General features: G+C 38.3%; 3 protein-coding genes across 3 annotated transcripts; 1 reads left to right on the plus strand and 2 right to left on the minus strand.

The window, feature by feature from the left end:
- Nucleotides 1-8,253: 8,253 nt before the first annotated feature.
- LOC110909295 (probable inactive purple acid phosphatase 16) lies at nucleotides 8,254-10,079 on the minus strand. The gene is made up of 5 exons (XM_022154328.2): nucleotides 9,770-10,079; nucleotides 9,282-9,500; nucleotides 8,920-9,199; nucleotides 8,656-8,827; nucleotides 8,254-8,550 (listed from the first exon to the last, which is right to left on the minus strand). Exons 1-5 carry the CDS (start codon nucleotides 9,999-10,001, stop codon nucleotides 8,338-8,340), a joined length of 1,116 nt encoding a protein of 371 aa, XP_022010020.1. The 5' UTR covers nucleotides 10,002-10,079; the 3' UTR covers nucleotides 8,254-8,337.
- Nucleotides 10,080-11,349: 1,270 nt separating this feature from the next.
- Nucleotides 11,350-13,487, minus strand: LOC110909294 (probable inactive purple acid phosphatase 16). The gene is made up of 5 exons (XM_022154327.2): nucleotides 13,125-13,487; nucleotides 12,615-12,833; nucleotides 12,255-12,534; nucleotides 11,815-11,986; nucleotides 11,350-11,709 (listed from the first exon to the last, which is right to left on the minus strand). Exons 1-5 carry the CDS (start codon nucleotides 13,387-13,389, stop codon nucleotides 11,497-11,499), a joined length of 1,149 nt encoding a protein of 382 aa, XP_022010019.1. The 5' UTR covers nucleotides 13,390-13,487; the 3' UTR covers nucleotides 11,350-11,496.
- A 5,591-nt stretch (nucleotides 13,488-19,078) lies between these two features.
- On the plus strand, nucleotides 19,079-24,833 carry LOC110909293 (coatomer subunit beta-1). Its single transcript, XM_022154324.2, has 6 exons — nucleotides 19,079-19,234; nucleotides 20,230-22,289; nucleotides 22,806-23,315; nucleotides 23,780-23,865; nucleotides 23,958-24,180; nucleotides 24,607-24,833. Exons 2-5 carry the CDS (start codon nucleotides 20,235-20,237, stop codon nucleotides 24,160-24,162), a joined length of 2,856 nt encoding a protein of 951 aa, XP_022010016.1. The 5' UTR covers nucleotides 19,079-19,234; nucleotides 20,230-20,234; the 3' UTR covers nucleotides 24,163-24,180; nucleotides 24,607-24,833.
- The last annotated feature ends 1,282 nt before the right edge of the window (nucleotides 24,834-26,115 follow it).

Raw genomic sequence — 26,115 nt, forward strand, 5'->3', positions numbered from 1 at the left:
ATCATGCTGCCAAATCATATCCATTCATCAGCACATTATGCAAATGCGTAAAGAAGAGCCAATTTCAATGGACCCCGGAGGCAGAAAAAGCTTTCCAGCAAATGAAAGAATGCCTAATTCAACTACCTACTTTAACAGCTCCGCGAAAAGAAGAACCATTACTCTTATACCTCTCCGCATCAGAGGTAGCAGTTGGCGTAGTGTTGATGGTCAAAAGGGACGGAGTCCAAACTCCAATTTATTACATCAGCAAAATGTTGACCGGTCCAGAAACGCACTATTCCATCATGGAAAAACTTGTTCCCGCGCTAGTTCGCGCATCGCGCAGCTTGCGAAGGTACTTTTCTGGCCACATTATAACCGTCTTCACCAACTACCATCTGGGACAGGTCTTGTCCAAACCAGACGTCGCGGGCAGGTTAGCCAAATGGGCCATTAAACTGGGCGGATATAACATTTTGTATAAGTCGCGCCCAGCTATCAAGGGCCAAGTCCTAGCAGATTTCGTCACTGAAGTTCCCATCGACAAGATCCAGATTGCGAAGCCATACAAAATCCGACCCCAGTCTTCGATGACATGGTCTGGACCCTACATACAGATGGCGCTTCCAATGATGATGGCGCAGGAGCTGGTCTCCGCCTGGTTAGCCTCGACAACCACGGACTTACCTACGCCATTTGGCTAGATTTCAAGAGCACCAATAACGAAGCGGAGTATGAGGCATTCCTCGCAGGTCTCCGCCTAGCACTCAAAATGGGGGCAAAAAATGTGGAAGCACATGTCGATTCCAAGTTGGTAGCCGAACAGATCAATGGTCGCTATGACGCAAAAGGCGAAGCAATGGCCTTATATCTTGAGCAGACAAGAACACTAATCAATCAGTTTCAGACCTTCAAAATAATCCACATTAAGAGAAGCGACGCGGATGCGCTAAGTAAGCTAGCCGCTACAAGCTTCAAGCACCTAGAAAAAGAGGTCCACATTAAAGTTCTCTCAAACCCATCTGTTCCTCTAAGACACGTGAACGTGATAGAAGTTGGGAATCCATCTTGGATGTCCACAGTTATTATGTATTTACAACATGGAACCCTCCCCCGGAGGGAAAAACAGAAGCAAGAAAGATTCAACACAAAGCATTAAATTATGAGATGGCGGATGGAATTTTATATTGCAAGTCTTACATGGGTCCTCTCCTAAGATGCGTAGACAAGCATGACGCGCAGTATCTGGTCCGGGAAGTTCATTAAGGATCATGCGGAATCCATGCTGGCCCACGCATGGTAGTGGCAAAAATCATGAGTGCATGCTATTACTGACCCGGTATGCATTTGGACGCCGTAGAGGTCTTGCGCAAGTGTATATCATGCCAATGTCATGCTCCAAAAAGACTACGCCCAAAGAATCCGTTGGTTCCAGTAACCGCAGTGTGGCCTTTCCAGCAATGGGGAATTGACCTAGTAGGTCCTTTTCCCGACGCACTAAGCGCAATAAAAATTATAATAGTTGTCGTAGATTACTTCACCAAGTGGGTAGAAGCCAAAGCCCTAGCATTAACCACTGCAATGGTAATCAGAAAATTCATCTGGGAACATATCATATGCCGGTTCGGAATGCCATTGCGCATTATCACAGACAATGGTACCAACTTTGCGGATCTACAGAAGTGGATGAAGGAAATGCACATCGAACATAGTTTCGCCTCTCTGGCACACCCACAGGCGAACGAGCAAGTAGAAAGCGTCAACAAACAGATTGTAGATGGAATCAAAGCAAGGTTGGGAACCGCAAGAAGGGGGTGGGTTGATGAACTCCCGAGTATCCTATGGGCTCACCGCACCATGCCGAAGACTAGCACAGGGGAAATGCCATTCAGCCTTGTTTACGGCTCTGAAGTAATAATCCCGGCAGAAATCGGCCTCGCGTCACCTCGAATGCTAGCCAAAGAAAAACAAAACAATGAACATGAGCGCAGACTCGACCTGGACCTCCTCGAGGAGAGACGTGAAAACGCAGCCATCAACGAGGCCAGGTACAAGTCGAAACTGGAAAAATATTACAACGCTCGAGTACGCATATGCACTTTCGTACATGGAGATTTCATCTTAAGAGACAACGAAGCATCAAATGCTGAAAAACCAGGAAAACTCGCGCCCTAATGGGAAGGGCCCTACGTTACTAATGAAGTTCTAGGAAAGGGCTCGTATACCCTATGACGGCTCGACGGAACAGACGTCCCACGTACCTGGAATGCGCAACAGCTGCGCAGATGCTATATGTAACCTTAGGACCCTTTGTACCTGGACAACATACAACGTCAACCAGCATACAGTACAATGGTCATTGCTTACATATGCATCATAATGATCATATTTTTTAACTACTTTGTATCTACTGGCCTCTACGCCCTATCCAAATCAATACGAAGTTTACTTCCACTATACTTCTGTGTTTTATTACAAATGCATGCGATTGCTTTTGGTAAACAAAAAAGCACTATGATAACACAAGTCTCATGAACGGTCTGTGGTCACAAGTACCACATAAGGTCCAGCCCTACGTTCACACGTGAGCTTTATATCATCTTTATTTGTCCTACCTGAACAAAGTAATCGTACTCATGCAAACATTGTAACTAGAAAATACAGAAACATAAATACTTGTGCAATTGCACATGAACAAAGATGTGCGGCAACACATTACTACAGTTACTTGCGCGGCAGCGCAATAACAAAGCCGCGCAACAGCACATTTAAAAACATGTGCGGCAGCACATTAAAAACATGCGCGACAGCACATTAATACGGTTACTTGCGCAACAGATACCTGTGCGGCAGCACATTGATACAATTACTGGCGCGACAACGCAATAGACAAATATACTTGTGCAATAGCACATCAAGTTGTACAACGGCATTAACGAAGTTACAAATGCAACGACACAATACAGTTATAAGCGCAACAACCAACAAAAATCAGACATCCTAAACAAAATTAGTCGTGACAACCGTTACACGAGTTATATAATCATACACGAAGGTCTTCACCATGTCAGGAGGCAACAATCAAGGAAACAACCGTGTCCGCGCGCACACAGTTTCCATGGCCACAGCCAGTCAACTTCACAAACTAAAGTTTTTCGCTTTGCGCCAAGCAAACCTTAGCTACTTCTCAAAGCAAAAAGCGCACAGTCCATATAGTCCAGTGCTCCACCTACTTACGTAGAAGCAACACTGGACTGGGGGACTTGAATGGGTATGGTCCCAAAAACCCTGCGCAGGCGCATAAGACCATACCACAACCTTATCCTAAAACATCTTAAATAAAGACCCTGCGCGGCCGCGCAACGTTCCTAAACAGGATTTGGGAAGAAACGGCTCAATAATGAAGTATGGCCCCCAAAACCTTGCGCAGAAGGACAAGCGAATCTATTGAGAGATATATTGAGCCGGTAAGCGGGATTGACTTGCCGAATAGTGATACCATAACCTCACTTCTAGAACATCATTAACAAGACCGTGTGCGGCTGCGCAGTGGTCTCAAACAAGTTATGAAAGAAAACAGTCTTTGATAAACACGCGCTGGAAGAAAGGAGAAACAAACATTCAACTAACACTCTTGCGTAGGCCCGCGCAAGGGAATAGTTAGACTTGAAGAGAAAATCCTAAACATCTCCGCACGTCCGAAAGCAAGACTTGAATAAAAGTATCTTTTCTGTTACAGCAAGATAGACACGTGGCAAGGGCATAACGGTTTACAGCTGTAGATCTTCTAGAAGCCTCAAATACTCATCGTGCATGGCCATTCGGTTATAAATGAATGATGATGTGGCATAATCCTAGACACTCATCTAAATCATGATGATGACACTAACTTGGAGAGAGATCCACCCAAAACCACTTTCCATGTGGCAACTCCCTAACCGTTGATCTAGGCCCACGATCCATGTGCAAAGATTGACGGAAGGAAAAATAACCACCAAAACGGAAAGCACTTTCCGTTACTTTCTCCGTCGCACCAGTTTCCCGCCAAAACCGGCTATAAATAAAGTCTGCATGTATGATCTCATAAGTTACTTTCACTTCATTCTCACTTTTACTTCTTCTTCATCAAGATCACCGCACTTATTCTCACGCCGGAGGGTGGTCACGGAGAGAACCCCCATTCTTCCCGTGGCGAGTCTAACGGCTTTCTGTTTTGCAGTGATCACCGGAGAAGGAAACCAGCCAAACCGCCGAATCAACGAGAGGAATAACCCATTTATGCAGAGACTAAACCCCTGATCTGATTGATTCCGGTCAATTCTGATCACTGTTTCTTCATCGGTGATCTCTATTTATGAAACAGATTGAATCAACCAATCAACTAATCAACTATTAACCTTAAAGTCATCAACTTTCCTAAAAAGCTACAGAAATCAAATTGGGGGTCTGGTTAAAACCAATAACACAAACAAAACCCAGATGTGAAATCAAACAATACCATGATTAGGAGAGACAACGAAGCTTATTTGCTATATATCGTTCGCCCACGAATCTGCAACTGCAAGCTCGGATTTCCGCCGGAGCTTCGTACCAAAAAGGCGCAGGCTGAGTTTCTGGAAGCAGCAGCTAGGGTTGAGGCGATTTTCAACAAGCAGAGTTTTAATTACTATATAATACATATTTTTATAGCGGATATCCGAATCCGAATTTTTTAAAATTCGAATTTGGATACCCGAAATTTGGGATTTAGATTTGGATATTGAAATTCACTATCCGAAATTTTTAGATATTCAAACTTCACCCATATACCTCAAGTTGTCCAATGTTTATTTTCCTTTTTATGTATTTATTCTCTTATTATTTCATTTTAACTCGTCATCTTGAGTTAAGACCGTGGGGTATGCTGGGGCATGAGTTTGGGGCATGAGTTGACACGTGGCTTGGGGGGGCTTCGCTGGGCTGACCCACATTGAAGACGGTATGGTGGGGCGGGGGTTTGGGGCGTGGCCAGCCCAAACCGCTATTTGAATATTTTTTAAAACAAGAAATTTAATTTTTTTAATATTTTTAAATAAAGAAAATTACATAAAAAAAATTCTTAACGCTTATATTTTTTCTTTATCTCTTCTCTCATCTCCAAGATTAGTTCCAACTCTTCACCCTCTAGGTGATCAATGGGCTGGGATAGAAATTTCAAATAATCTCGTTTTTGTTTCAGGGCATCTCTAGCTTCTTTGTTTTTTCGAATTTCGGCCCTTTGTTGTTGGAATACGTTGAATGTATCTAGCTTCCATGCAATGTCATCCAACTGATCGTTGTATATTCACCTACGCGAGCCCGAACTCCCAATTGAAGGCGATGCCGTATCCGATCTTGATTTTTGAGCGTGCCTTTTTGCGGCATCTCTTCCATATTCAGGCCGGCTTGGCGAATCATCCAAAAGGTCCTCAAACTCTTGATCTCGTGCATCAGATTGGGCTTGGGACGAGGCCCTTGACCTTTTGGAAGACGTGTTCATTTCGCTACCACTGGGGATATTCGCCCACTTTGGATGGTACTTACAAATCTCCCAACAATGCATGAAACGGAAGTCGCTCCCCACATTTGTTTTGAATGCAACAAATGCATTTGTCACCATGTCGGCTCCAGTTTCACCACTTTTTGGGTTTTGTTTTGCTTTATTTAAAAAAACACTAAATTTTGTAAGTTGGCCGCTTATCTCGCTCCACTTCGAGGAGAAACTATCGTTTTCACGATAAGCCTCCCTTCCCATTTCTTGATGGAATGCTTTACTAATCGCTTCCCACAAGTGGCTTCGATGTTGAGAATTTCCTATTTTAATAAAAACAAAATTTAATATATTACAAAGTTATATAAAAAAATAACCATAAATATTAAAATAAGGGCTACAAAATATTTAAAAATACCTAAAGTTGGATGTTGAGATTGTTGAAGCCACGCCCTCGCCAATACAAGTTCTTCATTAACGACCCATCTTTGTTGTTTTCGTTTGGCGGTTTCAAGTGCTTTCTTCGCCTCGGTTTTTTTCTTATGACTTCTCTTTTTTATGGGTTGGGATGCGGAAGGACCATCGTTGGGTGGTTGAGTTTCGGGGACGGTTTCGATTTGGGAAATGTTGATGGAGGTTGGTGAAAGGTTGATGGGCATTTGTGAAAGGTTCATCGGGCTAGGTATTGAATCGTCGGGTTGTTCGGGTCATAACCACGATTGGGGAGTGTATTAAAAATGGACGAGACATTGGACGATTGGATGGTGGGCTAGGATTATTTTCTTGGAATGCAAACGGGTTGTTCGGGTCATAACCACGATTATGAGGATGCATTTTTCGTTTTGTAGAATGAGAATAGAGATGATTATAGAAATTGAAGATGATTATTGTGGTTGAATGTGGTAAAAATAGGAATTGAAGTGTGATATTTATAGTGAAAAAATAATTTTTTTAAACATAGTGGTTGGCCAACGGCTAGCCCAACGGATAGTTTGGTTTGGCCATTGAGAGCCCGCCATGTCACCTTGCTAGACCCGCCCCACGCCCGGCTTAAAACTCCCGCCCCTTGGGCCACGCTCCAACCCAAGCCCACCCGGGGTGGTGGCTTGGGCGTTTTCAGCCAACCCAAGCCCCATACCCCATAATCTAATATGTTATTATGTGAATTTTTTTTTTTTTTTTTTTTTTTTTTTTTTTTTTTTTTTTTTTTTTTGTAAACGAGTAGGTTGAAAGAGTGTAAATAACTGGTGGTACCATTTTGAAAATTTTACACGAATTGGATTGTCACCCTTGTCATGCTTGACATTTCCAAAGTTTTTCAATTTTCGTTTTTTATAATTCTCATTCAATGTATGTTAATCAATATTATTATAAATCAGCCCAAAATCAAAAAAAAAAAAAAAACCTCTAAATCTATATCAATACGTACTCATACACAAACATCCGAAAATGATCAGACCCAATTTTTTAAATGGGTGTTATAAAATTACACCACTGCCCATTTTCATTAATATTTATACACCAATATTGCATTATATCTTCATTTAAGAAGAAAATATTAAAAAATACCACCTAAACTAAAAAAAGATAAATAAAGCATGTCATTATATAAAAAAAAACTAACCAGCAAAACATAAAAAAAAAAATAAAAACAACCAAAATTATGAAAAGGCCACATAAACTAGTAAAAATGTATAAATATATAATTTTTAAAGTTCTAGTAAAAATAAGGCTAAAATAGTCATTATATAATTTATTTTTAATAAAATAAATACAAGTGGATAAATTTACAGTTTTATTACGTAGGATATATATAATTTTAATTTTAAATTGAGTAAATATGCAATTAAAAAGCTTTTCTAAGAGTAATATGTGATTATCCAAATTTAAAATCACATCTCCAGTCATTGCATTCTTTTATCCTTACCCATTGCCCCTCCATTTGTTAAGTGTTTAACTCGTAAAGCATCAAATGTTCACGCTTTCTTCTAGTTTGACCTATAAACTTTTACTGGTATACTAGTTAGTGCGAATGTAAAATAACTTGTATTATTCCAACTGAAAATTTAGTTGCTATATCCGTTGCAACAATTTTATCTTCGTAATATAATGCGACTTTGGATTTAATATCTGTAACATTTTTGTTTATCATAGTGTAGTGTAAGGATTAAATATAGATGTATCATGTATCTTAACATACAAATTGGATAACGTGAGAAATGAATGATGAATTTTCTTTTTTTTCATCTACTTAAATATGATGTTTAATTGCAAAGTAAAAAAAAAAAAAAAAAACTCTAGAGTAATAGTAATTACATAATTACTCTACTAGTGTAAAACACGTTTTTTTTAGATTCTCGGACTAAAATACGTGTTTGACAAGATCGGAAAAAAAAATTCCGAAAAAAATAAAAATTATCTCCTTCACTTCTCATGTTAAGCCCAATTTGTATGTTAAAACTCATTTGTAGTGGAATCTAACTCTATTTGCTTTTTTTTTTTTTTTTTACGATTTGGATATGAAAAAAAGTAAAGAGTCAACAAGCTTTTTATATATGTTAGCAGCCGATTTAAACATTAAATCAGTGAAAACAACTATTTGAGATCACAATTATGACACTCGACTAGGTCTGAAACGGAGGTGCAAAATGGGTCGGGACTCTAGAGTGACCCAAGATCGATTCCAAGCCCTAGGTCGGAACTAGTGATGAAACAAGAGTGGGATCAAGAGGGTGTGCTGACCCCAAATAAAATCCGAGATGTTTTGAAGAACATGATTTTGGCCTTAAGTGCTAGAGAGTTCGTTCTTCCATTAAACATGTGAAGTATCCTAACATAAACTATATCTAGTTGGATAAAACGACTTCGCTATGCAACGTGCCGTTTTCCATTCTAATCCACGACTTGAGTGAAAAAGGCTCGTCGGTAATTTCCAAGATTCTAGCACCTCGAGCCCAAGTTCCATAGCCACCATACCCGGTATGTCTAGCATAACACAACCACATCTTCTCATATGGGCAGCACCAATCGAGCCCGTGGTTGTGACCCACAAATATAGCCTACCAACATCAAAATCAGTTACAACTTACTTCAATTGGGGTTTTGAAGAACAAGAAATCCTTTTAGCCACAGGATTCAGTATCGCAAATTTATGTAAAACTTACTTTCACCGAAGGCCTTTCTTTAATAAGCTTCATCATTCCCATTTCGGCGTCTTGGGCCGCCACGCCTTCTTCGAACATTGAACCCACACACTGCGTCTGTCCGGCTGTAGCTTCCTTGGCCACCTTCTCGTACGCTTTACTCGGTATATGCCAAAATACTATCTCCTGGATGCTATTATACAATGCCAGTTATAAGTAAAGTAATATTTTGGTTTTTTTTCCTTTCTAAAATGACTCATTTCGACTCGTTCGTATGGTAGTCACCTTGAATCAGGGTTCATCTCTTGGGATTTGTTGCGGAACCATTCAGCCTGAATAGCTGAGATAACCCCAGGGGATGATCCACCACCAGAATCCAAGAAGTACATGAACATTACAGGCGTATTGTGATCACTTTTTGGGGATACAACAGTAAGAACATAATTAGACACACTTGGCCATAGATTTCGAGGACCAAATCGCGTGTATGACAACGAATTACGCCTTATCTCATCTCTCATCAGCTCCAAACGCGTCGTCCCTTCAAAAGCACACTCGTCTCCCCCTGAAAACAATACAAATCCTCGCAATTCATACGATATTAATCCTAAACTATAAAAACAAATGTATCTTGTTTTGCAATTCACCGGAAGCACTTGTGGAAGGGCAGACAATTTGAGGTATTCCAGACGATGAGAACCACTCGATAGGCCACTCGAATGGTGCATCGTCATGGTTACCGAACAAGCTAGCCCAGGGTATGTTCCTGGCTCGTGTTGGAGATATTGCTTGATCCCAATACAAGCTAGCATTTTGAACCATGAAATTGTTTGCTGTAACCAAATCTCCAAGATATACTACAAAATCTGTAACAAATATGAAAAATGGTAACTCAATAATATTTAAACACTTTTGGCCTTGAAATTCGAATTCGAATTATATGTACTTTTTATTATCATTTTATACATATGTATATTTTTTATAATATGAGATTTTTATTGAAATATATCTTTTTTCCTATAATTCGAATTGAATCAACTCGAATTCGAGTTGGTTTTTTCGAATTTAGCAAATTCGAATAACTCAATATTATTAATCTTGTACCTTGGAAATTCGATATGTTGAACACCCGTACCTGGCCTTTCCACGTCGAGAACGGTGGACATGACTTTGATGGAGCTCAAATCATGATCCGGGCCCCAGTCACTCCACGCATTCTCTCCAAAATGAAGATCGGCAAATAGAGCCACCTTAAAGCCCTTGTTGCCACTAGCAAACCGTAGATAACCATTAGTCACGTCATCATTTTCGGGGCGGACCGTGACCATAAGAAAAAGAATGGTGATCATACACCAGCATATGGCCATAGATTATATTGAAACAAGTGTTATGAATCACACATGTGGCTGACAGGCAACTTATGATAACTTTGTAATATAATGTCGAAGATGACCACTAATTTGAAGTTATGTGATGGGTCCAAGAAGAAGTTAGTATATATTATATAGTTGAAAATGGGCATGGTGTGGTGTGGAGCCCCATGGTGGTTCTTCAAATCATGGCCCCACTCTTCGCCATAATGCGCTAGTAACAAACTTTTTATAGTGACAATGAAAACTTGGTTTTCCTACTACGACAAAAAGCTTTGAAAGATCATGTTGTGATTATTAATTATAATTAAAATACTCAAAAAAATGGGTGTTGTTTTTATTGGACTTTTGTTTCTAGAATCGAAAGTATATATTATATAGGGTTTTGTTTCTCTTGGACTTTTGTTTCTAGAATCGAACAAGTATATTACATGGTATATCTTCCAATACACATATACTTATGTTATGTTTAATATATAATCAATTGTAAGTAAAGAATCGTGAGAACCGCAATAACTATTCGTATATAGTGTTGATTGTATGTAATGGTAGAGAGAGTAAACTCAGTTACACCATGAAAAATACGTTTGCCACCGATTCCTTCACAGAGGGTCGGAGGATAAGAAAATGGTCGCCTCTTTGGCTTTGTGACCACTAACGATCCCTATTGTGATGAAACTGCTTCGATTGACCATGGAAGAACTGTTGTAACGACAAAATTCATGACCGCCACCATGATTAGTACAAGTATTCTATGTTTAAAGCTATAAAATATATGTAAATTACCTCGACATTGATGGAATAATTTGTGACTTGTTGCGATACACAGAATGGAAGAACGCAGAACAAAAGTTGTATGGAACGCCAAACCAGAGTTTTGAAACGCCAAGTCTTTCATGTGTTTTGTCAGCTTGCAAGAATTGTGTCACGGCAGGCTTCTTCACTAAGGGGTGTTTTGCAACGCTAGACAATTTGAATCACAGTCGGAAGAGAGGTTCATCATGGCAATGTAAACTCTTATTTTTATGTGTTTGTTTGAGCAATTGAACAATTCCATCCTTGATCAGCTAGTGATACTTCTATGGTAACAACCACTTCTCGTCGTTGGTAACCCCACACTAATATACTAATGTTGGTTTTCCTTGGTAAATTCTATCGGTAATCTTTCGCTAAATGCATTGTCACACCTTGTTTTTCAACGGATTATCGATGAGACCAACTTTCACACTATGAATTTATCCGTCAGTAAAGGTATTCTGTTTTGTAGTGTTTTAGACAAGTTTACAGAGTTTAATATAGAACAAATTAGTTATTGACATTTTCGTATTTTTTTAACAAGTTGGAAGACATCAACATACCAAAATTAGATTGTGTAAATCGTGTTAACATCATTTATGTCGTTACACATATACGAGGGAACCAATATTTACTTGGATAAAACATATACACTATCGACGCATTTGGTCTTCAAATTTCCTAACAAAAGCTACTTCTAAGGAGATAAAACCACCTCACTATGCAACGTGCCATTTTCCATTCTAATCCACGACTTGAGTGAAAAGGGCTCGTCGGTAATTTCCAAGATTCTAGCACCTCGAGCCCATGTTCCATAGCCACCGTACCCAGTATGTCTAGCATAACACAACCACATCTTCTCATATGGGCAGCACCAATCGAGCCCATGGTTGTGACCCACAAATATAGCCTGCCGCCATCAAAATCAATTATATTTTACTTCAAATGGGTTTTTGAAGAACAAGCAATCATTTTAGCCACAGGAATCAATATTGCAAATTAATGTAAATCTTACTTTCACTGAAGGCCTTTTTTTAAGAAGCTTCATCATTCCCATTTCCGCGTCTTGGGCCGCCACGGGCTCTTCAAACATCGAACCTACGCACTGTGTCCGTTTGGATGCAACTTTCTTGGCCACCTTCTTGTAGGCTTTACTTGGTATATGCCAAAATACTATCTCTGGTATGCTATTATACATTGTGGGTTATAGCTAAAGTAATATGAACCAAATAATCTATAAAGTGAAAATAATTACTCATTCGAGTTGGTAAAATGGGTTGATGTTACGGGTTGGACCAGGTCGGGTTGGTGTTAATGATATAATATTTTGGAAACACCCGCTTTCAGTTTTAGTTAATTTTGCTAATATATGTGTTTCACAAGTTATTAGATTTAAAATAACTTGTATCGACTCATTTATATCGATTAAAATTGCGGTATCTATCTACTACTCACCTTGAATCAGGGTTCACCTCTTGAGATTTGTTATGGAACCATTCAGACTGGATAGTTGATATAACCTCTGGGTATGATCCGCCGCCAGAATCCAAGAAGTACATGAACATTACAGGCGATTTGTGATCACGTTTTGGGGATACAATGGTAAGAACGTAATTAGATACACTTGGCCATAGATTTTGAGGGCCAAATTGCGAGTATGACATCAAATTACGCCTTATCTCATTGTTCATCAGCTCCAAACGCGTTGTCCCCTTAAAGCTACACTTGTCTCCCCCTGAAGACAAAACAAATCATCGTGATTTAAAAGAAGTTCATCCAAAACCATCAAAACAAATATCTTGGTTTGCAACTCACGGGAAGCATTTGCGGAAGGGCAGAGTATTTGAGGTATTCCGGACGATGAAAACCAGTCGATAGGCCACTCGAATGGTGCATCGTCATGGTTACCAAACAAGCTAGCCCACGGTATGTTCCTGGCTCGTGTCGGAGATATTGCTTGATCCCAATACAAGCTAGCATTATGAACTGGTAAATTGTTTGCCGTGATTACATCTCCAAGATATACCACGAAATCTGTCACAAAATTTAAAATATGGTTAACTTATATTTAAGGCAACTAACATAGTCATGGTTGATATGGTTCAGTTCGGTAGGTTTTGACAACAAAAAAAAAAAAAAAAAAAAAAAAAAAAACCCAAAACATTGGGTTGAACCACTAACTACAGTTTCAGGACCGGACGGTTTTAACTGTTTCAACGGTTTTAACTGTTTCAAGTTTAGATGGGTCAGTGGGTTTCAAATAAGCAGGCCTAAACATAGTTAAGATGTTGGTGAAATTAAATAGATATTTTTGGCCCTACCTACCTGGGCTTTCAAGGTCGAGAACTGTGGACATAACTTTAACGGAGTTAAAATCTTGGTGCGGGCCCCAGTCAGTCCATGCATCCTCTCCAAAATGTAGATCGGCAAATAGAGCCACCTTAAACGACGAACCCTTGCTTCGTAAGCAACCATCATCCGCTAGTCCATCTTCTGGCCGAACGGTGACAAACTTTTGGCAGATAAGAAAGAGAACGGTGATGGTGCACCAGCCGTTAGATGCCGGCGATCTGTTTGGTGATTTGGCCATTGATTATTTGAAGAACACGTGATATGTGGTTAACAAACAAGCAACTTTAGATGATTTCGATGATAACGTTAATTTTGGAGGATATGCCGACTGTTTAGGGTGAAGGGGGTGCTCACCTAATAGGTGAGTCCCCTCTCTTACGCCAAACCAATCCCCGTGTGCCACGTCAACTCCCCTCTTAAACTCCCCTAACACCCCCATTTGATGGCGCCACTCCCCTCTTAGGTGAATTGGTTTTTTTTTATAAAAAAAAAAAAAAAAAAGGAAAACTTGTGATTGGATGGCAGCTCCCTCTCTCCTCTCTCTCTCCTCCCTCTCTCCTCCCCCCTCTTCGGCAGCCGCCCACCGTTCTAGTCCCTCTCTCTCTTCACCGCTGGAGTTGGCGGTGCTTTGCCGATCGGGATTTGGTGTCACCGAAGGGGTTGCCCGAAGGCACCCCGTATGCCCTTATAGGAATATCCAACAAAAAACAGTTGGTGGTATCACGCTGTCGACTTTATCCCTGCCAACATTGTACGCTAAAATGTCATTTTTCATAATTTCATCTTTTGCTTGTAATTTAGAAAATAAATATATAGTGTACATTAATCCAGTGTGAGAAGTGTATATAACACCATATAAACACCGTATAACACTATGTAAAATCATATAACACCATATAACACCATATAACAGTATGTAACACTATATGACACTATATAACCGCTACTAGAAAACTGTTACTATTTCTACCAAAATTTCCTACGCATTTCCTACGAACGAAAATGGCGACACTTTTCCTACGATATTCCGACGAACAAGAAAGGGTCTTAGTTTTGTAACAAAAAAAGCTACAAAAAAGCGACAAATTGGTTTGCGTAGGAAAAGTGTCGGAACTTTCCGACAGATTTCCCACAGAATTCATTTTCATTTTAAGCATTAGTCGGAAATTCGTAGGAATTGGTATGCCTAGGAAATGTGTCGGCAATTTATGACGGAATTCCTACGAAATTCGTTTTCATTTTAATCATTAGTAGGAAATGTGTCGGAATCCGATTTATCATAAAAAATATTCATAATAAATAAAATTAACGATATTAAAATATAAAGTTTTATTATTTAATAAAAATATATGTTATCTCTAAATTAATTCCGTAGGAAGTGTGTTGGAAATTCCGACAGATTACTCACGGAATGGATAATTTTTTTGTAATACACATATATGTTATTTTTAAAACAATTTTATTATATATATATCCGTAGGAAATGTGTAGGAAAATACTGACGCAATTCCTACGAAATTCGTTTCATTGGAATCATTAGTAGGAAATGCGTAGGAATCCAATTTATCATAAAAAAATATTCATAATAAATAAAATTAACGATATTAAAATATAAAGTTTTATTATTTAATAAAAATATATGTATGACTTGTAATTCTCTGTTACGATATAATAACACTTAGTACAACGTGATGTAACCCTTCAACATCGAATGCTACATAATAAAGGGCTTAACGATCCATTAAGATATATCAAGGCTTAACACAGTCTATTAGGGCATGTATGACTTCTAATTGTTCGTTACAATATAATATCACTCAGTACAACGTGATGTAGTTGTTCAACATCGAATGCTACATGATAAAGGCCTTAACGAGCCATTAAGATATATCAAGGATTAACACGGTCTATTAGGGCATGTATGACTTGTAATTGTTCGTTACAATATAATACCACTCAATACAACGTGATGTAATCCTCTAACATCAGATGTTACATACTAAAGGTCTTAAGATATATCACTCGATATAACATGATATAAACCTTCAACATCCATCTATCATAGACATGCTATCAGACAAACTATAGTGTTATATAGTGTTATATGGTGTTACATATTTGTTATACGGTGTTTATATGGTGTTATATAGTGTTATAATACACTTCTCACACTTCTGGATTAATGTATAGGATCCTTTACCTATAGTCCAATGGATAGCTTGAAACGAAATACTTTTATGGATTAGTGTGTTTTATAGAAAAACACAATTCAAAAACGTAATGGATTAAAACACAATGGATTAGTGTGTTTTATAAAAACACAATGCAAAAACGCAATGAACTAAAATAAAAAAAAACATAAAAATCGAAATTAAATCACAAAATCATCAAACAATCCACCAATCAGAACCAAATTAATAATAAATCGCTCACCTTATCAGTTCCATCCTCCAGTAATACAAATCAATCAATCAAACCCCAATTTTATACAGATCATTCAAAATCAGACAAAATTACACATAGTGAACTGAGTGATTGGCTTCAAAATCAAGCTGAAAAGTGAGAAATTGAACCGGTTTTCTTTATAGAAGTTGAAGAACGAGTTGATTGAGTGTTTGAATCAGTGATCGATGAAGAAAATCGCACTATAAGTAGTGATTCTAGATATATAAAGTGAAGAAAATGTTGAAATGTGGTTTTGACTAAAATACTCTTCCTTTTTTTTCTACTTTGCCATATGTAAGGCGAAGATGCCTTCTTAGGCTTTCTACAAGGATCAAACTTCCTATTTAATCATTGGCCTGGATATTAGAGTTTGACTAATATCTATGAGATTGTTTATAATAGTAACAACAATAAGAATAATATTACTTAATAATTGTAACAGTAATTGTCAATTAGACGTCCAAAGTTGAAACGTTACATTTGGTTTTAAATTTTTAGAAAATTGCCCATATTGTCACAATTGTTTAGGGTAAGCAATATTTGGGTTCGTGCCGAACCTAAGAGACATACATGGACTGACATAAGATCATCCAATAATCACTCAAAATATTGTTGGTTTGGTATCGTATTTCCCAATGAAATTGGGCAACCTTTTGAATTGTCTAATTGCACTATCATATTAAAGTATTTCGAATGTACAATATCTATAATTGGATGAGACAAAAAATTCTGCAAATAGAGTGTCCTTGTGAAATAATAAAGTTTTAATGTGTATGTTAAACATACCAAACATTCTTCTATGTAAATAAGTTGAACCATCACAATGATTCTTTGAAATGTTACATCTCTTCATAAAAGAGTATGACGGCTGAGGTTATACTTGTCGCGAATTATTCAGTCATATTAGTGGAAAGCTAAACCATTTATAATTCTTGTTGATAAACAGTAGGAGTTATATAACCACATTACGAAATGAATAGAAAAAGTAAAATAATAAGCTTAATTAGGGATCAAACTATAGTTACAAATAGAGAAGAAATTCTAACATAATATTTAAGATCACGTCAGTTATCTATTGATTTATCCAGTTCTTCTAGTTAAACCCAAAAGTAAAAGTTTTAAAAATGGTTCAAAAGAAAAATGAAGAGGAAAAAAATGGAGTAATCAGTGACAGGAAAAAAAGTTGTTTAGGATCAACACACCTCTTGATACTTCGTTAACTAGACCTTAACATAGGGTAACAAGGGTTCAATTGTCAGACGAGGAGCTATGTATGTTAATGCGTAGTGTTGTGCAGCAACTGGGTCGGAATCCTAACACACTCAAACTTGTTGCTTTGAATCAACAAGGAAACGCCACTCGAGGTCGGAATCAAACCATAATGGTATCGCCCAATCAACAAGGGAAGTATATTCCACTATGATTTAGTATGAATTAATTAGATAGTTTAAGAGGTTTAAATTACTTGTCTTTATTAGTCTGTCGTTGAGTCGTCAATTCCTCTAAGGTAGTTACTTTTATAAAAACCAAGTCCTTTACTCTTTGGTGTTATCTCCACGCAAAGGTGAGAGCTCACCCAACCTGAAGTCCCTTCCAAATCCTTTAACCTCCGGTTAGAGCATCAACATAGACATAGAAAACATGAACGACCCAAGTTAATGGCGTCTCAAGATTATTGGTAGATCTTAAGGGTTAAGCCAAAATACTAATGAACCAAGTTAACGATGACACTAATATTTCACTCACTTTCAATAAACTACTAATTAACTAAAGTTATTAACACACACACACACTTTGTTCACCCATGATCTTCCTTAGTTAACTCTCTATCAAGAGGGGTAAATTTCACCTTAAGCACCTTTAAGAATCTAGCCAAGAATGGTTATGAAACTAGTTTTTACCAAACTTGAAAATATTATATTAATCATTAAGAGCTTAATTACACTAATGATTCTTGAGTATTTCATAATGATTACAATGATTAGAAATAGTGAGGTAGAAGAGAAGTGTGTAGTAGAGAAGAAGGGAGAAGATGAGCAAAGATATGGTGAAATGAGTCTCTATTTATATGTTGGTTGGGGGCGAGACACGGGGTGTGCCTGGATGGCACGGGCTATGCCAGGCTCGATGACCTGGTATTCCTGGTTCTCGAAGCACGAGGTATGCCTACTTGGCACCGGCCTTGCCTGGCTAGATGACAGGCTATTCCTAGTTCTCGAGGCACGAGGTATGTCTACCAAGCACGACTCGTGGTCCACTTTGCGGGTCCCCCGGATCTTCTAAATCTTCTTGAAGTCAACTTTTGTCTTGTAGTGCCGAGACATGGGGCGTGTCTGGGCTTTTCTTGACTAGGCTTCACGTTGTGATCTTCTGGAGGTGTTTGGCAGTTTCCGGATCCAAGGCATGGGGGTGTCTGGACAGTTTCTTCTATTTTCTTCAGCTTTTCGCCCGGTTTTGCTTCCTTTGTTCATCTGGGTTAGTTTTGTCATAAAAATTAATATAAACCAAAATAAGCCTATTTTGAATATTCCTTTAACAAAATACAATAAAAAGTTGATGTAAATTGATATAAAAACATGTGTACTTTTGCTTATATCAACTCATCATAAAAAATGAAGCTTCTAATCCTGGTTATATGCTTTTCTATTTGCCAACATTTGTGCTTATATCAGATTATCATACAAAAATGAAGCTTCTAATCATGGTTATATGCCTTTCTATTTGCCGATATTTGATTAGTTGATAAATCTGTCATGTAGGTAAGGGAGATTTACGAAGGCAAAGGACGTGCCAGAACAAATTTTATAGTTGAATTTATATTTCTTAGAACGTATAACTTACACTTCCTTTAATTCACTATTATTTCCACACCAATGTCTATTATGAGACTATAACCAACAACTAATTAAAAAGGAATATCTTTACTACATACATTTATATATAACCTTAAAAAAATTCAAAGTTGAGATTGAATTACAAATTTTGTAAAAATTAAAACCACTTAGAGATGGAGAGGTGCTCACCAAAGAAACACCACAACCTACAGCCTAATTGGAGTGGCGCTGCGTGACTACCCTAATAGTGCCTCTTTCCTCTCCACACACAATGCATCCCCCACCCCCTCTCATCTCCTATCATCAGTGACTTATCACCCGAAATACATACCTGATTCATGATACCCAGTAGAGTAGGCCGGTGTTACTAATCGGGTAACACCAAATGCTTCATGGTACCGAAAACTCCCCTCCCACCCTTAATCCCGTTTCCTCTCCACACACAATGCATCCCCCACCCCCTCTCATCTCCTATCATCAGTGACTTATCACCCGAAATACATACTCGATTCATGATACTCAGTAGAGTGGAGTGGACCGGTGTTACTAATCGGGTAACACCAAACGCTTCATGGTAACAAAAACGCCCCTCCTACCCTTAATCCCTTTTTATCACTTTAAAATAATAATAGTCTTTGTCAAAAATGTTTATAAAGTGGAGAGTGTAAAATGGAGTGAAACTTAAGAGTTAAGATAAAAGCAAGCAATAACCACCCCCACTAAGACAAGATCTATACTCTCTCCCTCCTCCCTCACCGGATCCCTATTGCCGACACATCCAACGGTGACTCAGCCGCATATCAGGTGAATTCACTATCACATTACCTGCAACTTTCATACGATTCATTATATATTTTCATCAAATTCATACGTAATTTCCATCAGAATGCTTTTTTTTGGTTATCAAGTGCGTTACATTGCAGCGATTTTTTCATCTGAACGCTATTTTTTATTGTGATTTCGCAATTTAATGTTTGCATTTGTGCATTCATAAGTTTTAGTGCAGTCAGATCTACTAGGTTTTGTTTTCCGAGTGGCCAATTGGAGATTGTCTGTTATATGACTTGATCAGTTGAATTAGGTTAAGATTATTTTGCCAAAGGTTTGTTGATGAATCTAGGCTTTGTTGTGTTACTTGAATGTTGATTATCTATTAAATTTATTTTTTCAGTTAGAGATCTGCTATTTATTTTTACAATTGAGTATGTGTGTTGTTCGATTAGAGATTGTTTGTTATATAACTTTGATTCAATTGAGTTGAATATTAAATTCGGTTAGTAATATCGTGCCAAAGGTTTCTTGATTATTCTAGGGCTCTAGGCTTTGTTGTAATAATCTAATTGTTGATTATTATGATGTTGTGCCAGAAAGCTATTGCTTCTCCATCGATTTTTTTTGCAATGTAAGTTACAATCGATGTGCTGTTTGCTGATAAACCATTGATCTGATCCATTTAAGTGGTCTACAAGTGACTGATATCATGATTCATGGACTATGTTTGTGTTCTGTACACCCGCTCTGGCACAGATCTGATCATCTGACATGGAATTTCATGATTTTTCTGTTCTTCACTGGATATTAACATTAACAACTTAGTATAATTATGAACTTATCCATCTCAACTGTGATTATCGCAAAGGAGGCACATTTAGAGACCAAAAATTGGACACTTTAGAATACTAGAAATGGATCTGTGAAATTCTAATTGAGATAATAGAGAAAATTACAAATCATGTTGCTGAACTTTAAAAATTTCAACATATGATCTTAACTAAAAGAAATCTGGTTATTTGCAACAGAAAATATGGAGAAATCTTGCTCTCTACTTATTCATTTCGACAAAGGAACACCAGCACTAGCCAACGAGATTAAAGAAGCTCTCGAAGGAAACGACGATGCTGCAAAGGTAGACGCCATGAAAAAGGCTAACATGCTCGTGCTGAACGGAGAAACAATACCACAGCTTTTCATCACAATCATTCGTTACGTTCTTCCTTCAGAAGATCACACCGTTCAAAAACTTCTCCTTCTTTATCTCGAAAACATCGAAAAAACCGATTCCAAGGGAAAGATCTTACCCGAAATGATCTTAATCTGCCAAAATTTACGAAACAATCTCCAACACCCGAACGAATACATTCGTGGCGTAACTTTACGGTTCCTTTGCCGTATATGCGAAACTGAGATTATCGAGCCGTTGATTCCTTCTGTATTAGCTAATCTCGAGCATAGAAATCCATACGTAAGGCGAAACGCCATACTTGCTGTTAATGCGATTTATAAGCTTCCGCAAGGGGATAACCTTTTGGTTGATGCACCCGAAATGATCGAGAAAATGTTAACAACCGAAGCTGATCAATCGGCTAAACGAAACGCGTTTCTTATGCTGTACACATGCGCACAAGACCGTGCGATTAATTACCTTTTGACCCATGTGGATAAAGTGTCTGATTGGGGAGAATCGTTACAAATGGTTGTATTAGATTTGATCCGTAAAGTGTGCCGAACAAACCAAGGCAAAAAAGGGAAGTACATCACGATTATTACATCGTTATTAACCGTACCGTCAGCTGCTGTTGTGTTCGAATGTGCGGGAACGTTGGTATCTTTATCGTCTGCACCTACAGCCATTAAAAGCGTATCCAATACGTATTGCCAACTGTTACTCACTCAAAGTGACAACAACGTGAAACTTATCATTCTTGATCGGTTAGACGAACTCAAATCTTCCCATAGGGATATTATCGTTGATATGATAATGGATGTGCTTCGGGCACTTTCAAGCCCGAATCACGATATCAGGAGGAAAACACTTGATATTGTTCTTGATTTAATCACTCCTCGAAACATTAACGAAGTCGTTCTTACGTTGAAAAAAGAAGTTGTGAAAACTCAAAGCGGGGAGTTGGAGAAAGACGGTGAGTACCGTCAAATGCTTATTCAAGCGATTCATTCTTGTGCAGTTAAATTCCCGGAAGTTGCGGGCACGGTTGTACATATGTTAATGGATTTCTTGGGTGACAGTAATGTCGCGTCGGCAATGGATGTAATTGTTTTCGTGAGGGAGATAATTGAAACAAACCCGAAGTTGAGGGTTTCTATCGTAACTCGGTTGATCGACACGTTTTACCAGATACGGTCTGCACGAGTTTGTTCGTGTGCTCTCTGGATCATTAGCGAGTATTGTCTTTCGCTTTCGGAAGTCGAAAGTGGAATTACGGTTATAAAACAGTGTCTCGGAGACTTGCCGTTTTACTCAGCTTCAGAAGACGGTGATAATAATAATACTAATGAATCTGTTAAAAGGTCTCCGCAAGTCAATGCAATAACGGTTTCTTCTAAACGGCCCGCTATACTTGCTGATGGAACTTACGCCACTCAGAGTGCAGCTTCCGAAACTACTTTTTCCGCACCTACGTTGGTCCAAACAACGTTAAATTCCGGAAATTTGAGATCGCTTCTTTTAACTGGTGATTTCTTCTTGGGTGCGGTTGTGGCGTGTACGTTGACTAGACTTGTGTTGCGTTTGACCGAGGTTCAAACATCGAAAGTTGAAGTCAACAAGTCAGCGACACAAGTATTGCTGATCATTGTCTCGATGTTGCAACTTGGTCAATCTTCGTTTCTTCCACACCCGATTGATAATGACTCTTACGATAGAATCGTTGTTTGTTTACGGTTACTATGTAATCCGGATGAACAAATCAAGAAAATATGGCTGCAGTCTTGCCGTGAAAGTTTCGTTCAAATGCTTGTGGAGAAACAGCAGCAGGAAACCGAGGAAATAAAAGCAAAGTCTCAGGTTTTACACGCACAACCCGATGATCTCATCGACTTTTATCACTTGAAGAGCAGGAAGGTAATAATTTTGTTGTTTTTTTAAGAGTAAAATGCCATTTTTGTCCCTGAGGTTTGACCAGTTTTGTGACTTTCATCCAAAGGTTTGTTTTTCCGCATCTGGATCCAAAAGTTTGAAACCTTGCTATTTTCATCCGGCTCGTTAACTCCATCCATTTTTCTCCGTTAAGTCAGGGGTATTTCTGTCTTTTTTGTTAACCTAAAGGCAATTTGGTCTTTTTCACTTTATGTAAAAAGACCGAATACCCCTAGAAAAGGCCAAATTGCCCTTTAAGTTAACAAAAAAGGCGGAAATACCCCTGACTTAACGGAGAAAATGGATGGAGTTAACAAGCCGAATGAAAATAGCAAGATTTCAAACCTTTTGGATCCAGATACGGAAAAACAAACCTTTGGACGAAAGACGCAAAACTGGTTAAAACTCAGGGACGAAAATGACATTTTACTCTGTTTTTCATATTGTATAAGTTGCATTATTTTACAGGTTTTTTTATTTTTAATGTTTTTGACTCCCCAGGGCATGAGTCAACTGGAGTTAGAAGATGAAGTTCAAGATGACCTAAAACGTGCTACTGGCGAATTTGTAAACGAAGGAGATTCTGCAAATAGACTAAACCGTATTCTTCAACTAACCGGTTTTAGTGACCCAGTTTATGCCGAGGCGTACGTGACCGTTCATCACTATGACATCATTCTTGACGTCACAATTATCAACAGAACCAAAGCGACCCTGCAAAATCTATGTTTGGAGTTAGCAACAATGGGTGACCTTAAACTTGTTGAGCGTCCACAAAATTACACTCTTGCCCCTGAATCAAGCAAGCAGATTAGAGCAAACATTAAGGTTTCCTCTACTGAAACTGGAGTCATATTTGGGAACATCGTTTATGAGACTTCGAATGTTCTTGAACGTAACGTTGTTGTGTTGAATGATATTCATATCGACATTATGGACTACATCTCTCCCGCTGTTTGTAGTGATGCAGCTTATAGAAGCATGTGGGCTGAATTTGAATGGGAAAACAAGGTATCAGTCAGTCACTTCATTTAAAATACTATTATTTTTTTATTATTATTAGAGTAAAATGCCATTTTCTTCCCTGAGATTTGGTTAGATTTGCGACTTTCGCCTAAAGGTTTGTTTTCTCGCATCTGGATCCAAAAGGTTTGAAATCTTGCCATTTTCATCCGGCTCGTTAACTCCATCCATTTTTCTCCGTTAAGTCAGGGGTATTTCCGTCTTTTTTGTTAACTTAAAGGGCAATTCGATCTTTTTCACTTTACATACGAAAACACCCCTGACTTAAGGGAGAAAAATGGATGGAGTTAACAAGCCAGATGAAAATAGCAAGATTTCAAACCTTTTGGATCCAGATGCGTGAAAAAACAAACCTTTGGATGAAAGTCGCAAAATTGGCCAAACCTCATAAACGAAATAACATTTAACTCTTATTATTGTTATTGTTATTATTCATTTTTACTACTTTTCAGGTTGCTGTTAACACTGTAATTCAAGATGAGAAAGAATTTCTCGATCATATCATCAAATCAACCAACATGAAATGCCTAACTCCACCGTAAGCCATTCAGTCACGTGTTTTGTTTCTAGTTAATGAGATGATTATATTTTATTTTGTTTGCTAATAATGGTGCACTGGTTGTGGTTCAGGTCTGCCTTGGAAGGTTACTGTGGCTTTTTAGCTGCTAATTTGTATGCTAAGAGTGTTTTTGGGGAGGACGCTTTGGTGAATTTGAGCGTCGAGAAGCAGGCAGATGGTAAGCTAAGTGGATATATTCGTATCCGGAGCAAAACCCAAGGGATAGCTTTGAGTTTGGGGGACAAAATAACACTCAAGCAAAAGGGAGGGGCATGATCTTTGATTTCATCATTGGTAAGTAATCAATAGTTTTTTTTTTTTAATAAATAGATTAATAGGTTTTATTCGCTTGAAGTAAAAGTATCAACACTTACTTCACAATTTAAAGAGGTGCCCATTTTAACCCGATTACATATGAACGTGTTGCTTTTGGTAGTATTTTCATCCCAAATGGGTTAAATTAAAACGTTTAGCTTAAAGGGGGACTGGGTCTATTTGTAATTCATATAACCTCCTAAATTCAAGATTAAATTATTTTCATTATAATATTGTTGTGCAATCATAATCAGCATTAAATGTTTATATGAACTTCTATGCAATGGACCCGTTAACGTTTTGGCCCATTACTCGACTCACCAAGCTTGCCAGCTCTTGCATTTAGTGTCAGATGTTGATTTTGGATTTCACAAAATTGTTTACCTTTAAATGATTCTGGGCCAGGTTGTGAAGCAGCAGGAGGTTTTGCAGAGAAGATTGCGATGAAGCAAGTAATTTGGATACTGAGTGTTATTTAGAGGAAGAGATTGGATTTGACTTTGCAGACGGCATATTATATTTAGTTAAGGCATTACCAAAATTTGTATTGTTTATTGAAGCCATTTCATTTCATACATAAATGATAACTTGGAATTCTTTGATATTGATTATCCTTTTATCTTACCTTTAAAGCCCATATCATGGAATCCAGTTTCATGTTCCTTGAGTTGATTGAATTGGGTTATTCGAAATCTGATTCATATTTGGAATAGATTTGAAAAACCGATTTGAATTCAACCTAATTCGCTAATAAAATAAATATAATAGTAAGCTTTCAAATATTCTTTCGACTCTTCTTTATTTTCTAAAACGTGATAAAGGAAGTGGTGGAGTGGTAAGGAAGAGACCTTGTGTTCTAAGTGATCCAAGTTCAATTCCTACCCCTAGCATTTAGTTTCTGCGGCACCTGGTGATGATGGGAGACTAGGCCAGTAGGCGGCGATCGCTAGTTCGATCCTTGAACTGAGCGGGTTTTACCTCACTGCACTGTCGTGCCTTCGGGCGAGTGTTCACGGGCTTCGGCCCTAGGTGAGGGTTTTCCCCGGTTCGGAAGGCGAGTGTATCCCGATGTGGTGAATTTCGCCAGTAGCCCATTTGGGGGATTCGTTGACCGTTCTAAAAAAAAAAACGTGATAAAAATAGAATTTCTTTGGACATCATATATAGAAGAGTAAAATGCACGGATAGTCCCTGTGGTTTGGTAAAGTTTCACCTTTAGTCCCTACCTTTTCAAAATTACATGTATGCTTCCTGTTGTTTGCTCAGTTGTTACTCGGATAGTCCCTGGAGTGGATGGAGGTTACTTTTCTCAGTTAAGTGGACGTGAAATGACAAAACTACCCTTACTATTAAATATAATATCTTAAAACATTAAAAAATCTATATCTTTTTATTATTTAATTGATTAATCAAGTGAGGCCCATCACCCTTATCTTCATCACCCCAACCCATCCCCAATTTAACCCTCACCATCAACAGAGCCATGAAGACATAACTCCGGCATGAATCCGGTCACAAGTGTCACACCCCAACCGATGGCGGAATCATCGGGGCGCGGCACTAGGCGAATCAGATTGCTCAAGAGAATCCATAACAACTATATTGCGATAATATTTATTACATTTGTTATCCACGTTTAACCCGAAAACACACACACTTTGGCTAGGTAACACTGATTTAGGTGAGATTTGTTATAAAACAGGGGAAAGTACTTAGATTCGAGCTGTTTATGATGAAAATGAGGTCACTCTTTGGAGTTCTTGCGAACTTATGATGACATCACCTTCGAAACAACTCTAATCCATAAGAATCACATAACTTCTTGGTTAGAAAACATGGATTTAGACTCAATTCGTGTGAAAACGTATGGAAATCACTCAGATCCAGGTCGTTCCTTCATGGGATGACATTACT

This window comes from Helianthus annuus, chromosome 14, assembly GCF_002127325.2.
Source record: "Helianthus annuus cultivar XRQ/B chromosome 14, HanXRQr2.0-SUNRISE, whole genome shotgun sequence".
In the NCBI taxonomy this organism is placed as follows: domain Eukaryota; kingdom Viridiplantae; phylum Streptophyta; class Magnoliopsida; order Asterales; family Asteraceae; genus Helianthus; species Helianthus annuus.